This window comes from Podarcis gaigeae (genome assembly GCF_964106915.1).
Source record: "Podarcis gaigeae genome assembly, chromosome: 12".
Lineage (NCBI taxonomy): Eukaryota > Metazoa > Chordata > Lepidosauria > Squamata > Lacertidae > Podarcis > Podarcis gaigeae.
The window spans coordinates 54937412-54955364 of record NC_139688.1 but is presented as its reverse complement, the minus strand read 5'-3'; the positions used below and the strand labels follow the sequence as shown (position 1 = coordinate 54955364).

General features: G+C 40.7%; 1 protein-coding gene across 5 annotated transcripts in view; it reads right to left on the bottom strand.

The window, feature by feature from the left end:
• BBS9 (Bardet-Biedl syndrome 9) overlaps positions 1–17953 on the bottom strand; it is a 229613-nt gene that overhangs the window by 99804 nt on the left and 111856 nt on the right. For all 5 annotated transcript variants that reach the window (XM_083706267.1, XM_083706266.1, XM_083706264.1 and 2 more), the window contains exon 21: positions 3893–3991. In XM_083706267.1, the coding sequence (XP_083562393.1) occupies positions 3893–3991 (99 nt within the window). The remainder of the gene's footprint in view (positions 1–3892; positions 3992–17953) is intronic.

The following is a 17953-nucleotide window of genomic DNA, read 5'->3' as shown; positions in this document are numbered from 1 at the left end:
CTCCGCTCCTCCACATGCAGCTTGGGCTAGTCACACTTCTCTGAAGTCTCTCAGCCCCACTCACCTCACAGAGTGTTTGTTGTGGGGGAGGAAGGGAAAGGAGAATGTTAGCCGCTTTGAGACTCCTGAAGGGGAAAGGCGGGGTATCAAATCCAAACTACTCTTCTTCTTGATATTTCTGTTGTATATCAGTTTGGAAACATTTTTGGGGAAGAGATTAATTTATGTATTTATATACTGCCCTATCTCAAAAAAATTATAAGCAATATAGAACAATAATCAGGATGGTTTCTGTAACACAGTGGATATATGGATTAAAACTGCAAGAAACTGTAAACTATTTTTTAAAAAAAAACCCCGAGTAAAATGAGTTGCATAAACAAAATTTGTCAGGCACACTAAAATTAGCTAGGTATTATGTGAAAAGGCCTGACCAAAAAAGGAAAGGCCTTCAGCTGGTTCCAATACATAAAAGATTTGCTACCAGGCAAGTCTCCCTGGGAAGAGTCTGCCACAAATGGGGTGCTAAGTAGACACACCTGCCTAACCTGGCAGTCAGTAATGTAACCATGTCTTAACCTGCATAAGGTTTTGTTGTTGTTGTTTAGTTGTCTCCGACTCTTCATGACCCCATGGACCAAAGCACACCAGGCACTTCTGTCTTCCACTGCCTCCCACAGTTTGGTCAAACTCATGCTGGTAGCTTGGAAGACACTATCCAAAAATCTCGTCCTCTGTTGTCCCCTTCTCCTTGTGCCCTCCATCTTTCCCAACACCAGGGTCTTTACCAGGGAGTCCTCTTCTCATGAGGTGGCCAAAGTCTTGGAGCCTCAGCTTCAGGATCTGTCCTTCCAGTGAGCACTCAGGGCTGATTACCTTCAGAATGGATAGGTTTGATCTTCTTGCAGTCCATGGGACTCTCAAGAGTCTCCTCCAGCACCATAATTCAAAAGCATCAATTCTTCGGCGATTAGCCTTCTTTATGGTCCAGCTCTCACTTCCATACATCACTACTGGGAAAACCATAGCTTTTACTATATGGACCTTTGTTGGCAAGGTGATGTCTCTACTTTTTAAGATGCTGGCATAAGGTTTTAAGGAAGGGGAAACTGTAGTCCTCCAGGTGCTGTTGGACTTGTGAAGGCCCTGGTATCATTGTAGAGCAGCAAAAATGGAGTGTCCTCTCAAGGTGCCCTCTCAGCTGCTGAGGAATCCACATGGTTTCTTGATATACTGGAGAGTTGCAGGGAAAGTAGCAGAAAGGACAGTGGCTAATGTCTAGGTGGTATAAATCTCAGGATGTATCTGAGCAAATTACTGTGACAATCGTGTGGCAATGATGGCAGTGGAAAAGGATTTCTTCACCACATTGCATTCTCAAGTAGCCATCGAGCACTGAAGTGCATGGCCTTGAATGAGAGAATTCTATCCAATTAGGATACACATAATAATAAAGAAATAGAATAGATTGTATGTTTTAAATCCAGCCACAAGTGAAAGAGGAATGAGCAAGAAATCAATTTTTAAAAGTTTGCTATATAAAATTATAGGTACCAAGCCGCGAAACGGAAATACAAAAAGAAAGAAAGAAAGAACAAAGAATAATTCAAGCTGAGACTACCTTAGGCAGGCAGCTGGTTCACACTTAGATATTTGGAAAGCCGCCAGACAAGTAGGTTTTCAAATGCAAAGAGCTGACTTACAAGTTTACAACCTGGCTGCAATATTTTAGTACTTATTGATTTGTACTTATATTCCACCAGAGTGTGAGTAACAGCAGGTTAAATATAAAGAGCACAGCCAATTTTAGAAAACAATAAAATGTCTGCCTTCTGAGGAGAGTCGAGCGCCACATCCCACTATCTTGAAGAGGTACATCTGATGCCACAGAAGATTAATCTGTCCCCCTCCTTATTGACAATCTGTTAACTGGTGAAGAATGTCCATGATGTTTATTGATGCTACCTCTGCTGTAAAGGATTCTATTTTAAACTTTTTACTTTTTTTCTGAATACCACTTTAAGGGCCCTTTTTGGGTGAAAGGTTTGCCCATGATTTTTAATATAATAAATAAATGGTGATTAAGATGGAAAAATATTGAATGTTATTTTCCCTTCTAATAGTGAGTTGTAACATTTATTGATTGATTTCTAAGTTATTTTGTACTTCCCCTCAATATACAAATATCAATATTTTCAGTCTCAAAAAGGCACCTATATTGAAGATCTGGCAATGTGCAAATATGTTGAAAATATAACAATGAATTAATTATAAGAAATTATTATTTCCCCCTAGTTTTACTCGGACATTTAAAGTGCTACATTATCATTCCATACAATTGTGTTGCGGTGCTTACATAGAAATGGTACAAACTAGACTATTTCAAGTAACAGAATCCAGAACTTGGGCAACTTGCAAATTTCTGTTGTGCCGTTAGAGACAACGCCAAAGCAGATTGCCAACAAGTTTACTTAACTGAACTTTCAAAGAATATTTTGACACTACCTGTTTGAAAGCCAAGGTTGAGATTGCCTTACAAAATATGCATATATAATAGACCATGAACAAAGATGTGAATAGCCATTGATAAAGAAATTTTGGGTATCTCTGCGAAGAATAAACAATAGGAGGACATGAACTTAGCAAACTTCATAATAAATTTGCCCAAGGACACTTCTTGATCTTAAGTGAACACCATTTCATAGTTCCCAAGAGCACACACAGTCATTGCAGACATTGTGTCATCAACATTGTATTTCATATCTTAACATAATAAACCTGTTTATACATTCGTCACAAACACAATGACTCTGTTTTTATCCACATAAACCCCAACAATGAAAAACTTAAAAAACTGAGTTGCCTCCACTTTCACTGCCATACTTTTCAACTCGGAGATAGGTCAGTTTTATAGTCGTGAGTTGCCCTCCATTGATACAGTGTGGTTTTGTGGTGCCTAGGGCAAACAAATGCACATACATGCCAGGGGGCATGGCGCAGAGAATGAATGGAGCCACCTGTGCCAGCCCAAGCCTCACCGCCAACACCGCTGGAGCAACCCACCCCCACCGGAGCCAAGCGGCGCTCTGCTGTGCCACCTGCCTGCCTACACAAGGGGGAGCCCGGTTGGCCAAAGAGGCCCTTGGTATGTGAATCCCCCCCCCGATACCTGTGGGCAGGGTGAAATGACGCAACAGCCATGCGCCCTTCAATCCCAGCCTCACAAAGCAAGGCCTTGTGTCCTGCCAGTCCTGCACCACTTTGCGAGTCTGGGACCTGATCCTTCTCAAAGCGGTGCAGCGCTGGAAGGGTGGCAGGAGGAGCCAAATGTGCAGCACCCCCTAAAAATGTGTCTCCCTCCCACCACACATTATGCCCCTGAAGATGGCGGACAGAAACATTACTTTGACATGACTTCCCCAGTTTTGGGCATAGGCTTGGCCACCTCTTGAGATTTTGTCACCAAACTCAGCACAAGGCTTCCTGAGGTGGGAGACAGCAGACTTCCCTGATGTTTGGACAACAGGTGCCATTTTGAATCAAGATGGTGGACCAAAATGTAACTTTGGCATAACTTTACCTGTTTGTGGCATGAGGAGCCAAACTCACAAATTGCACTATCTACAAATCACATTATTTTTTTGTTTCTAACAATTCCTGGGCAGCACTGGGCACTCCCCGCTAGTGGTTATATATTCTATCCATTCTGCAATGAAAAACCACAACATTTGAATAAACTGCATAATGGATCCAATAGAAGACTAAAGGGGAAACAGTCCAAAGCAATCTAGAAACAAAGCTGACGTTCCCTATACATGCATACATAATCCATGCATACAGTATGAATGTATTTGTCTTTTAGCTAATATAAGAAAATACTTTATCCTCTTACCAGTTTCAGTCTCCTGCTTGGTGAGGTTCCTGTGGTTGGTAAACAATGTTGTAGTGTCTGGTGACGGCGGTCTTTCCTCTGGGATGGTAGTACAGGCACCTAAGTTGCAAATAAAATATTTGTAAACTAAAGGGATATACATAAAAAACGAATTAAACTGATTTTTTAACACCACTCAAAATGCAGAAAAAGTATGAGTGGTTCATTAACTGTTAGACAAATACAGCCCAAGTGGACTAAGTCAAGAAGGAACCTGAAGAAGTGCCATCCCATGAACTGGTCATAAATAAGAAGGCAGGAAAGAGAAAACTGATGGAGGTTAGTGGGTCAGTGCCCTATTCACATTCATGGACTGGCTTCCACTGCGAAGAGTGTTGCTTCTCGAAGCAACTGTCTTAGTTGCTAGGCTAGTCAACTGTCTGACTGGGCAAGGAATTCCTCAAGACGGGATGGGGTGAAGTGAGCCATCACTACTTCAGACTGTAGATTCAAACACATGTGATGAAATATTCACCCACGGAGAAGGAAGATTTCCATACATGGTAGGGAAGAGACAAGGCAACACTCTTCTCTGACATCTTGTTTTCTACGTCAGTGGATTTTAAAAAATGATGCAGCATTTAATCATGTGAACCCCTACCTAAAGTTTAAAGTGGAACAACATTGTCATTTGTTCTAATTCAGCTTTGAAGAGTAGGCTTTTGCAGGAAAAGCGTGGGGGGGGGGGGCAAGCACGAGGATATGGCACTTAAAAGCACGGACCTGTGTCTAGAAAGCATAGGGCAAAAGGTAAATGTGGATGAGCCCCAAGTTGAAAGCAGCTCTTTAAAACAGGCCTGAAAACCAAAAAGGAAGATGTGCACTTACAAAAAGAAACTCCATATTATGTATAGAGTGTATTATTTCACAAAAGAAAATGAGAAACAGCGATAAATCATGGCTCTCTTGCAGTAGCCTCAATGTATGCAGGGATATGTACGCATATGGCAGCTTTAAACTCAGAAAAAGCTCCAATATGCATGGAAAAGTCCAATGCATAGGACATTTTCCATCATGAACAGGGAAAAGCGTCTCAGCACATAGGAGAATTTGAATCATGCTCTTTGGCACGTGCCCATTGCCAAAACAAAGCATAAGCTATATCTGCTGCTGATTCTACAGCAATGTAAGATTTAACTGACAGCTACATGAACACAATCAATTCCTGCATTATATATTTTCAACTGAACACAGGACACTCCTTTCTATGTGCAAGACAGCTAAAGAAAAACATGAAAACTATTTCTCTAAGCTTCTTATGTATGCAACCCTTGTTTCTCAGATAAAATCCAAGATTAAAACTTTGTGAACATAATAAGCCACTAAAGTTTCATTGGAATAATGCCCTTTAAACAATATTTCGTAACACTGAAATTATGAGTAAAATGTCACGTAGCCCATTAGCACATATAAGGTTTCTGCACATGAGTAAAAATTCTGAAAGCTTATTTTCAAAACTAAAATCCCAAAGGTTAAAAAGCCTTGAAAATTAATACCTTTGATACTAACTATTTCATTAGGCATCAGCACAACTTTTCCGTCCAAGGTAACTTAATCACTGTCAAAAAATGTCACTTTGCCATAAGGCACCTCATGCTATTGGCTGGAAGTAAGTAAGACATCCTGATTTTGGTTTTGATGTCAGAGGTGTGTTAAGATCTACTTGTCAATTTGGGCTGTTAAAATGTAGCAGTATTAAAAGCAAAAGTGATTTCCCCCATTGTATTATTTTCCTTATGCAGGCATACAATTACTGTATTTCCTTAAAGAAAGAAAAAAAAAAACAAGGGTGTTTGCACGCATAGGCTAAGAGCTTAAAAAAGACAGTGGAAGATTATACTGCAGCTCCTTATTTATCACGACAACCCTAATGTTTTCGCTATTTTTTTAAATCACATCATGCTAACAATTTTGCTCCTCTGTGAAGGAGGAAACAAGTCACATTTTCAAAGGCCTTTTAACCCCCTTCCATCCTTGTCATATTTTACAACCATTTTGTCTAGTGGTTAGGTTCTTCTTCCAGATGCATCACGTACTTTATGAAGCTCCAACATTTTTTTTTAAAAAACACACACGTTATGTTGGCCAGGTTCATATGTAGCATTAAACCATAGTTTAAATAAATATGCATACTAGGTCACACAACTAACACAGTCCACACTTTGCTCTTCCCCTGCTGACATAAAAACAGGAAATATGCCAAGCTTTTGATTTCTTTCTTCCAAACAAACTATGATCAGAAGTCAAGGTTTGTTCTTGGCATACAGCTCATGGTTACTTTGGAAGAAACAAACCATGAACTCTGGTTCAGACATCACTACAAGCCAGCCTCTGGCTTGCTTACAAGTGGCATTGTAGCAGCAGGACTAGGGAAAAAGTGAGCCCTGTATTACACTAACTACAGTTAAAATACAGTTTAACTCTGTATGAGAACTGGGCCGTTATATGAACCCAGAGGTATCCTCTAAACTGGAGAAAGCGAAAAGAAAGAGGCTTTCTGGCTTTAAAAAACCAGCAGTTTGATGTTGGATAAAATTTAAGTGGTTACCAGCTGTAATGTAGAGGTTGAACAATAAGTTATAATAAGTTATAACAAGTTATAATAAGGATTTGCTGAATTAAGAATTTGAACGGGAATACAAAAGGGGGAGGTGAGAGGAGGTCTGGGAAACAAGTTAATGGAAATGAGTAATGGAAACTACATTTGTTTTAACTGTTCTTTTTTGCTTTTGTATTTTTGTGTTTTTATTATCTCTTTTTTGTGTATGTTTATTTTTTGTATTAATTGGAAACTTTAATAAATATCATTTATAAAAAAATAAATAAAAAACCAGCAGTTCACACACTATAGGATTTCTCAACACACCAAATCTCAAATATGAGGTTTTCAAACTAGAATTTCAGTATTTTCCCTCACCCTCACGCTCATCTGGGGTTGAGTCTAGACTCTTCCAAAGTGTGCTTCCCTGAGCTTACCTTGCCTGCCCACCCCAACAGAAGCTCAGCCACCCTCACTGCTACCATATTTCCTTTTCTTCCATATTTAGTTCCTCCCTGAACTAAACATACCCAGTAGGAGCAAGAACCTGTGGGAAGTGCCTTTGTAAGGTCATCAGCCAGCAGGAAAAAGTTAGAAACGGGCTATGGAAGCGACAGCTTTAACCATGTTGATTCACAACCATTATGACAGAGAGGGCTACAACTCAGAGGTTGTGGCACGTTGCCCACCTTAAGAATGGAAAACCTAACCATTCCTTTTACTGCTGAAACACAACCTCTAACAGCAACAAAATCCTCTTTTTCTACCTTTATTAAACAGCAGGACACACAATATGCCCTTTTTCCCCCCTGAGCCAAGTGAAGTCAAGCCTGATTTTGTTCTTAGCCTTACAATCAGCCCCTGTGTGTGGGCAGATGTGCATGTACGCAGAAACATGGCTGTGTGCTCAGTTTCTTGACAGCAAATCTGTGAATGTTTATTTATTTTCCAAACTTCTGCCCCACCTTTTGTTCAAAGTCCCCAGGGTGGGTTACATTAATAATTACACAAAGCAACAGACAGCAAAATCATGAGCAAGGCAACAAAGTAAGAACATTCCCTCAGTTTCCTCAATCTAGGTATGTCTCTAAAATACCTGATGGAAAAGTCAAGTCTTTAGGTTGGACAACTTTGACCCTGGCAGAATCTCGAGAGAGTACATTCGATAATTAGGCAGCTGTTACCAGAAAGCCCCTACAATGGGTTGAAGATTCCCAGGCTTCCCTCAAGGCTGGGACTACTAGCATGACCTCCCCAGCAAACTGTGAAGGCATGGGCAGGCTGATATGGGCTCCCAGTACGTTTCCGAGCACAATTCAAAGTGTTGGTGCTGACCTTTAAAGCCCTAAATGGCCTCGATCCAGTATACCTGAAGGAGCGTCTCCACCCCCATCGTTCTGCCCGGACACTGAGGTCCAGCGCCGAGGGCCTTCTGGCAGTTCCCTCACTGCGAGAAGCAAAGCTACAGGGAACCAGGCAGAGGGCCTTCTTGGTAGTGGCTCCTGCCCTGTGGAACGCCCTCACATCAGATGTCAAAGAGATAAACAACTACCTGACGTTTAGAAGACATCTGAAGGCAGCCCTGTTTAGGGAAGTTTTTAATGTGTGACATTTTAATGTATTTTTTATCTTTGTTGGAAGCTGTCCAGAATGGCTGGGGAAACCCAGCCAGATGGGTGGGGTACAAATAATAAATTATTATTATTATTATTATTATTATTATTATTATTATTATTATTATTGGGAGAAGTACTCCCATAGGTATCTGGGTACCAATATTTAGGGCTCTGTAAACAAACCATTGACTTGAGCTCTATAGTTAATTGGCAGTCAGTGCAGATCTTTGAGGACTGGTGTTATATGGTCCAGGCATTAGACCAAACAAGGACAATATTACATGAGATCTGTCTCTTTATTACAAATGCTGCTGCTTTATTGCTTTTTGCTGGCTGTGATGTAAGAGGTTGTCCAAAATGCAGTAAAATCCTAGAAATAAAACACTTCTGAAAATAGAACAGAAAAGGAAATTGTAAAGATTCTATTCTTTAGAAGTAAGGAAAACCATATTATGGCTAATTACTAATTTTTTGGGGGGTTGTCATTTCTCTTCTAACATATATAATTATTTTCTCAGCACTGTGAATCAAGGCCAAATTGGACATGAGAGTGGCAAACCCGTCAGGGTAAAATCCCTGCCAAAGCCCTATAAAAGTGAGTGGGAGAGAAAGGGGACTGCTGAGCCCTCGCCACCTGTAAACTGCCTTTTCTCAGCTGTTTTTCTTCAAGTTAGACACTGAAACTGGAAGAAACTCAGAGGAAAAAACAGGTAGGTGGATAGGTGGAGGATGAAAACTGATTATATTGCATATTTGCTCATCGTTAGCTGGATGTTATAACGGACTGTACTCCTCCTACACAAGTAAAATATTTTCTTTCTACAGATTTGGACTAGAATAGGAATGTGGGTACAATTTAAAGCTTTTAACGTGATATCTGAATCTTAACATGACACTGAATGAGTAGGAAAAAAGAAACCCCATGTGGTTGCTGTGTTTAAACCAGGATACCTTGCCTACAGGTCAGAAATGCATGGCCCAGGTGGGTATGGGAGCAGATGAGGCCCTAGTAGAATTTGCTCCATACAATATACTATCCACATAGAATGCTGCATGACTTTGTTTTCTTCACTACATGGGATCACATGTAAATTGGGTCTTATTTTGTCCAGCACTAAAAATATCAGATGTATTATAGTTCACCAGAGATCTTTCAGGAACTCAACTGGTAATCATTGTGCTTTCTTTTCCTGTGTTTCCCCCACTGCTATCTAGGAACTTTTCTGTCTACTACAGAGAAAGATTTCTACCCAAAGGACTAGAAAATAAAGCATAATTATTCACATCCGCTGATTACTACTACTTAAGCAAGTTGTATCAAGAACAAGAGAAAAGCTATTTGGAGGGGGGCAGGGGAATGGCACATAAATCCGACACTTTGGAAAAGGTTCAAGTTGAAAAGTTCTCCAGATGTAAGTCTGTAAACAGTGATTCATAAAATGAATTTCCCCATTAATTGTTGGCAAGGAAGGACAGCATCCAGAATATGTTATTGTATTATGACCCATTCTTTTCCCCTTTTCTGTGTAGTTACATTCTTGCTTGACACCACAGATCTTTTATCAGTTGTGATAAATTGAGCCAGCAAGCTGTGGTCAGCAAAACTGTTTGATAGCATATAACATTCATAAAATTACAGCCAAGCAATTGTGAATTTTATTCATTGAAGGAAATGGGGCTCCTCTTGTTTATTTTCACTTACTGTGCTCAACACATGTTATTTTTTGTTTTGCTTTTTGCTAATCTTGAAAAAAGGCACAGACAGTGAACTACATATTCTGCATAAACGGACAACTTTACTGCAGGTTTGTAACACAGTAGGTTGGTTTTTTTTAAACACACCTTAAATGGTAAAGGAAGACAATAAAAGCTACATGCACACGCATTTCAGACTTTATATGGGAACAAAGGATAGAGCTTTGCCGCCTGTCCATTATCCTCTGATTTAACACTTAAGCACCTTCTGTCACAGAACGCTAGATCTCTGTCTGAATTTCCCAATCATATTTGAGATCTGAAATTAAATCAATATACTAGGTGACTTTGGCAAGTCATTGTTTCACGATCAGGTTCAGAAGGTATCTAGAAAATATGTAGGCTGATGAAGACACTGCAGGAGCACCAACAACAGTGGAATTAACACCTAAGGATCATGTGGTCATTTTACATATTCATCCCACATCACCCCAGTGTCTTTATTTGTTGCCATAGCTACTAGAGATTATCCAGCTGCCTGTGTACCACACCTCCAGGGACTTTAAAACATGTGCTTCTACCTGACCTTATCAGCTATGAGGTAGCACGCTTCCAGAAAGGCTATTTTCCCCTTTGGCCAATGTGAAAGCATGAAAAAGCAGCATCTTTCACAGCAACAAGCCATAAGATTCACTATCTGATTCAGTTTATATGCCGCTCCTTTCTAGGAACTGCGTCCTCAGTGTCAGTTCCAGCCAGTAACTATATCAAGGGTCAGCAAACTTTTTCAGCAGGGGGCTGGTCCACTGTCCCTCAGACTTTGTGGGGGGCCAGACTATGTTTTGAAGGTGGGGGGGGGGAATGAACAAATTCCTACGCCCCACAAATAACCCAGAGATGCATTTTAAATAAAAGGACACATTCTACTCATGTAAAAGCACGCTGATTCCCAGACCGTCCGCAGACCAGATTTAGAAGGCGATTAGGCCAGATCCGGTCCCCGAACCTTAATTTGCCCACCCATGGACTATATGATTAATTATGTAACCTTAACTAAGAATTCATACTTGAATTTGCTTGCTGGGTTTGTTTTATTGTTGTTCAGTTTCTGGATTTTGTAAAGATTACAGTTTTTCTTGCCACAGCATCCCAGTCTTTCGGGTTTTTATCTGTCCTGCAAGGTATGCACATGACAGAAGACGCACACTGAAAACTGCAGGGAATTTTTTTTTGAGAATGATTTGTGCCTACTTGGGTGGGCTTTTTTATGCACATGTTCCCTTGCCAGTGCTGTTTCAATACGTTTGATCATTGGTTCATGTGGATTAGTTAGAACGAAAAAAGTCAAGGCAAATGAATGGGGGGAAAATATGCACATGCCAGTTTCAAAATTAATTAGAATTTAATTGGCAAAGAAAGAGGAGCATGCAGCAGAGCCAACTCACAGAAAAATAAAGAAACTGAACGGCTGAAATCTATTCATTCCTAGCATAGGAACAGCCTCTTTGTGGTATCTTAGGAAGGCACCATCTGCTCCCATCAGCAAAGATATGACATGCCTTGATTAGATTATGGTAACATACTCTAGATGAGGTTGTATTTAAAGAGTATTTAGAAACTTCAGTTGCTTTGGAATGTGACAGCTAGAGTGTTGACATGAATGGGCCCATTTCCTGAATCACTGAACGCTAACTTACCTTCTTCAATTGTTCCCTGACCCTCGGGGTCCCTTCTAACTCTACAATTCTATAATTCTATGATTGCTAATGCTCTAAACTACAGGGGAGGAACCTGTGTCCCTCCATATGTTACTGGACTACAACTCCCATCATCCCCAATCACAGCCCATGCTGGCTGGCAGTTAATGGAGAACGACAGAGATTGCCCACCCCTCTTCCTAAACGGAGATTGGGATATTTAAAGGGCTATCACCTTCTGTGGCGTTTGCCCTCCTAAGTGGGTCATAAGGAAAGGGTTAAATGAGTGTGAAGTGATTGGCCAGCGGGAACCCAAGGGGAGGAGTTAGAGTTACAGTTGGAGTTGTTGGGAAGTCAGTTGGGAGTTGGAGAAGGAAGAGGGAGAATAAGTCTGTGGCTTGGTCTAGTTTTGATGTGTGAGAGTGAGAGAAACTCTTAGGAGGAGTCAGATGGGCAGTTGGGATAATCAGTTAGAAGTTATTAGGAAGGTATAGGCAGGTAAAGAAACTAAGATGAAGAAACTGACAAGAAAAATTATCTGAAACCATAAACTTGTTAATGCTTATAAGATAAACTTGCTTATTTGATTTAATGTTAACAACTGTCTGGACTCTGTGTGTACCCGAGAGAAACGGGCTGGTGGCAGCAGGGAAGTGATCATGGTGGTGGCACAGGGATCAACAGACTGTCAAACGTCCAGGGACCCTGTGTGATCGCCACACCTTCCTATATATGTCAGTGCTCTATGTCCCACCACCATCTGAGGTAGGGGTGTAGGGATGTGTGTGTGGGGGGGGTATTTTTGTGATGGTGTCCATAGTCTTTGTCCCAGGAGGCTGATGAGGCTTTTTCCTGTTTGCTTTCAGGTAACAAGCAAACGGGACGCAGGTGGCGCTGTGGGTTAAAGCCTCAGCACCTAGGACTTGCCGATCGAAAGGTCGGCGGTTCGAATCCCTGCGGCGGGGTGCGCTCCCGCTGCTTGGTCCCAGCGCCTGCCAACCTAGCAGTTCGAAAGCACCTCCGGGTGCAAGTAGATAAATAGGGACCGCTTACCAGCGGGAAGGTAAACGGCGTTTCCGTGTGCAGCTCTGGCTCGCCAGAGCAGCGATGTCACACTGGCCACGTGACCCGGAAGTGTCTCCGGACAGCGCTGGCCCCTGGCCTCTTGAGTGAGATGGGCGCACAACCCCAGAGTCTGTCAAGACTGGCCCGTACGGGCAGGGGTACCTTTACCTTTACCTTTACCTAACAAGCAAACAAATAACAACCAGACCTTTATACTATATAAAATATCTATCACAATGTAGTTAATTACGAAGTAAAATATTAAACAACAGTTACATTAAACAGCAGAAAATCTGTGATTTCGAAGCTCTGGTTCCTGCCATTATTGGTAAAGAAGGTCTTTAACAGGAGAATTATATTTCATTTGGTAATTTTCTCAGCAGTGTTAATGCATTTATCATTGTTGCCACCAGAATGCAGGGGGGAAATAATGGACATGGCAGGTTGGTGTCTCAAATAGAGGTATTTTTGCATGCAAATCCTTCTTTGAAATTGCCAAACTTTTAACATCCCTGACAATGAAAGATAGTGCAGCAGTTAAATAAGTTTTCAAGTCCTGTTGGCCTTATTTCCAAAATGAAGTTCAGCACATGTGGTATGCAACTCACAGAAATGGCACTGAGAAACAAACCGCCAAATAACAGATTTAACAGCTGATTTCTTTAGAGACACAATGTCAGTACAAAAAGCATTCAGCAGAATCTCAGCAAAACATGGCTGAGTGTGGAACAACTTTATCTTTGCATTTCAAAGACTACCAAAAAGAAAAATCCTCCTCATCCTTAATAAATTATAAGCAATAATAATGTTGCATGCTTCTATCATCCCCTAAACAATTCTAAGACACTGATCTGTTATCCCCAGAACTCTGATTAGAACAGAGGAAAGATTTACCTAGCTATGCAAGATTGTGGGAAAGTTCCATTTCCCCTTAGCTCATAGGCATGAAAATCACTTTACATTAAGGCCTTTTCAAGCAAAGGATCAGCTCGGACAATTTCATTACAGTACAAGCTTGAAGCAAACTGTGTAGCATATTTTATAAATTTAAAATTGTCTGAAACCAATGACCGCTACTTTATTGTTATCGACTTCCATCATCTAACATACTTTTGCTTTAAGTAAATCCTAGTACAGTATAATTTGCACTGATATATTAACATGCATAGCAATAAGGTAACAGTTGTTTAGCCACCCACATGCCATTACGAAACCGTATAACCAAGTGCTTTGAAGCTCAGTGAAGCATATTTAGCATGTTATGAATCAATGTAAATTTGGATGATATTTATTGTGCTCATTCAGGACCTCCTGGCCTCATCTTCTCAGCAGTTACATCCTCAATTGCAACCTTGGAATACCCTACAAAATGGATAATCTAAAACGGCATTGCATGAGATGAAGTAGGCAGCAGGGGTGGGGGCTGCTGCTAGAAGGGAAGAGAACATGCACATAGCTGGACCTCTCTGGATCCTGGCCCATAACTTTCTTTAATGTGCAGAAGTGGACAGCACAGACTCGCCACTGACAACTTGTTCAAGGGAAGTCCAGTTTCTAAAAGAGACTGCCACAGGAGGTGTGAGTTTAAAGAGTGCACACTTGCTTGCTTGCTTGCTCCCTTCCTTACTTTAGCCCACTTTCACTTCCTCCTCCAGCCTGCCTTCTGAATGGGAGGCATCAGGAATATGAAAGACAAGATAAATTTTGCTGGCAGGTATTCAACAGCAAGGGGAAGGGGAAGAAATGGAGGCAGTGAGAGATTTTACTTTCTTGGGCTCCATGATCACTGCAGATGGTGACAGCAGCCATGAAATTAAAAGACGCCTGCTTCTTGGGAGAAAAGCAATGACAAACCTAGACAGCATCTTAAAAAGTAGAGACATCACCTTGCCAACAAAGGTCCGTATAGTAAAAGCCATGGTATTCCCAGTAGTGATGTATGGAAGTGAAAGCTGGACCATAAAGAAGGCTGATTGCCAAAGAATTGATGCTTTTGAATTATGGTGCTGGAGGAGACTCTTGAGAGTCCCATGGACTGCAAGAAGATCAAGCCTATCCATTCTGAAGGAAATTAGCCCTGAGTGCTCACTGGAAGGACAGATCCTGAAGCTGAGGCTCCAATACTTTGGCCACCTCATGAGAAGAGAAGACTCCCTGGAAAAGACCCTGATGTTGGAAAAGATGGAGAGCACAAGGAGAAGGGGACAACAGAGGACGAGATGGTTGGATAGTGTTCGCGAAGCTACCAGCATGAGTTTGGCCAAACTGTGGGAGGCAGTGGAAGACAGAAGTTCCTGGCATGCTCTGGTCCATGGGGTCACGAAGAGTTGGACACGACTAAACGACTAAACAACAACATTCAACAGCAATAATCAAAAACAGTATTTGCAAGGGAGGAAAGAACTGCTTTCTTTACTCCTGAAATACTACTATAGAATAATTGAAGCTGGTGAACAAATAAAAAAGGAATCTAACTCTCCAATTGCCAAATCTTCCTCTACTGAATCATTACAGACATTCACGTAATGCCCTCTCGCCACTAGGAGCAAAGACTTAAGTCAAGGGCAAGTCCTGCTTTGTGTATACCTTGTTTGTAGCTACTTTGCACATAATGACAGTACAATTATGTAGCTGCCTTCGAATATAAATATTTTAAACAAATGAGCAATTGTTCTTTCTTATTTATTTATGTATTGCTTTATTTATTCAAAATATTCACAGGCTATTTTTTAAGAAAAACCTCCGCAAAGCAGCTTACAAATAACACGTCAAAACAAAACTGATAAGATAAAATGTAACCGCTTAAAACATCTACTTCATAATCCTACTAAAAAGTAAATGTGAACATTATCCAGCATAACCTGTATATGCAAAAAGCAGACCAGAGTAATATTTCTACAACCCAGTTTACAGTTAACCACTGAAGGATACAGTAAAAAAAAAAGGTGGGGGGGATTTAAGGCCTATCTATAATTATCAAGGGATGGGGCCAGCTAGATTTCAGGGGGGGTCAAATTTCTTTGCTTTCTGATAGCAAGTTCTCTCCAAGAAAGAGTTCAATTGTAAAATTCTTGCATCAGGAAGAATAAGTAAATAAATCACTTGTTTTCAAATAACAGTAGTGGGGGAAACCTGAAATATATGCTTTTCAATACTAGCATTTTATTATTAGTTTAGGTTGCAATTTTATTATTAGTTTAGGTTGCAATTTGTTATTTCAGTGCCAGCCTTTTGCCCACTAGTAGCTTTTTAGCAGTTAATAATAATAACAACATATCAGAAATCAAACTATTCTTTTCTGACACAAGAGTGCAACTCCAGATGACCTCAGTTTATCAGAGGGCAGAATTTGATTGGCAAGCAATGTTTGAACTCTGCTACTAAGCACAAGGCTCAGCTGTCCCGTTATAAATGCCATCAACTTTGCCAGCGAGCACATTTTTATAGAAGATCTTTAACAACTATAGTCTTTTTGTATTAAAAGCAGATGAAGCGACATCTTCTAACAGTTCACTGTTTGATTCAAATCAACAGACTGACCTGAAAGGCAAAATGAGGCAGAGGTTCCAATTTCAATTCTACCAGGAAACAAGAGAAACCCATTGTTTTTCTTCAGTTTGTAACAGAATAGACTATTATGCCACGGTACAACTCATAATGAGGTGTTTGAGAGGATAAAGTTGTTGGTCACTGCAACCTTGGAAGCCCCCCCAAAAGGCCAAAAATGTTCCATGGAAAGTTCTGAAAATAGTTTTTTCTCAATAACTACCAATTTAAAATATATTTCACCAAAACACAGCTATACGTTTTCTGCAGCGCTCTTTTAATGTACACTGCTGCATTTCATATTTTAGGCAAAGGAACAACTCTTTATTTTCTGTGACTTCAGAAAACCAACAAAAGTACAGGCAGAAAAGTAAAAGTAAATGGCAACTGATTGGTAGGAGTTTTTAAAATGTCATTTTCAAAGTGTTCAAGATTAGCTCAGATTCTCTTGCTTAGAACTACTACTTCCCGGGGGTTTTATTTTAACTTTCTTACGGTCACCTATCAGTATGCTTTTAGTCTTAATACTGAGTCTATAAAATCAAAGAAGTGTGTGACATATACTGTAGTGTATTATTCCATACTGTTCTCACTCCACAGGTATGTCTTGCCCTGGGTGACTGAGGCAACCCAGACAGAACGGTGGGGTGATGATGATGATGGAATAGGACGGCCCCATTTTCATTGGAGAAATGTTGGAGGGTATGCAGTCAGAGATAACAATACTGAGCTTGGTGGACCAGTGGTAAGATAGCTTCCTGTGTTTCTAACTATTACTGAGGCCAAGCAATACACATTATTTAAAACTGCCAGCACGTTTGCAGATCTAAGCATGGTCCAGTATGGATGGGAAAGAGATTTGTCTGGATTCACACTTTCCAAGGCAGCATGTGAACCAAAAAGGCAGCTACCCTTCAAAAGGTGTACTTTTGAAATTTTGCAATGCATTTCTCCAATAAAGAAAATGCACACCTGCATGTATTAAAGGAAAACTGTGTGCAAAAATGCACATATTAATGAAAATAAGTTACAAAAATGAGTCCTGCCTGGGGTACAAGCAGGGTATCTATGTAGTTATATATGCATGTATGTATGTAAAAGTACCGTATTTTTCGCCCTACAGGACGCACTTCTTCCCCTCCAAAAATGAAGGGGAAATGTGTGTGCGTCCTATGGGGCGAATGCAAGCTTTCGCTGAAGCCTGGAGCTTCAGGAAGCTGTCTGCAAGCCGTGGGAGAGCTGCGTGAAGTCGCACAGCTCTCCCACGGCTTGCGGAGAGCTGCCTGTTCTGGCGGCTGGGGTCAGGGGAAGCTCAGCCTGGGGGGGGGAATAAAAGTTTTTTTCTTTATTTCCTCCCCCCCCAAAAAAACTAGGTGCGCCCTATGGGCCAGTGCGCCCTATGGGCCGAAAAATACGGTAAGTAACTAAGTAGTTGTTATTTGTATACCACCCTTCAAGGTATATGGGGTGTTAGGGGAGGAGTAGTACATCTGCCTGATTTGAATCTGGATGCCCGATCAAAATACAATGCTCTAAACTTTGGTAAAGTTCCACATTGAAATTCTTAATTCAGTTCACTAACCGTAATCTAAGGCACCAAATGCTTTTAGGTAACCAAGGTTGGAAATTAGATCAAGGGTAGCCACACTTCAGTTGGGAATTGTTAAGAAGTGCCCTCTTGTTTTAATGTTATATATTTTATCTTTTCTATTTGCTGTTTTAGAGCTTACTGCTCTCTGCTTTGGAGCTATGACATATTAAAAACATTTTAAAAAAATGAAGTCTTGTTATTTCAATAGAAATTTAGTTTAGTTTACACAGCAAAAAGATATCACATTTGTTTATAACTTTTAAATCACTGTGC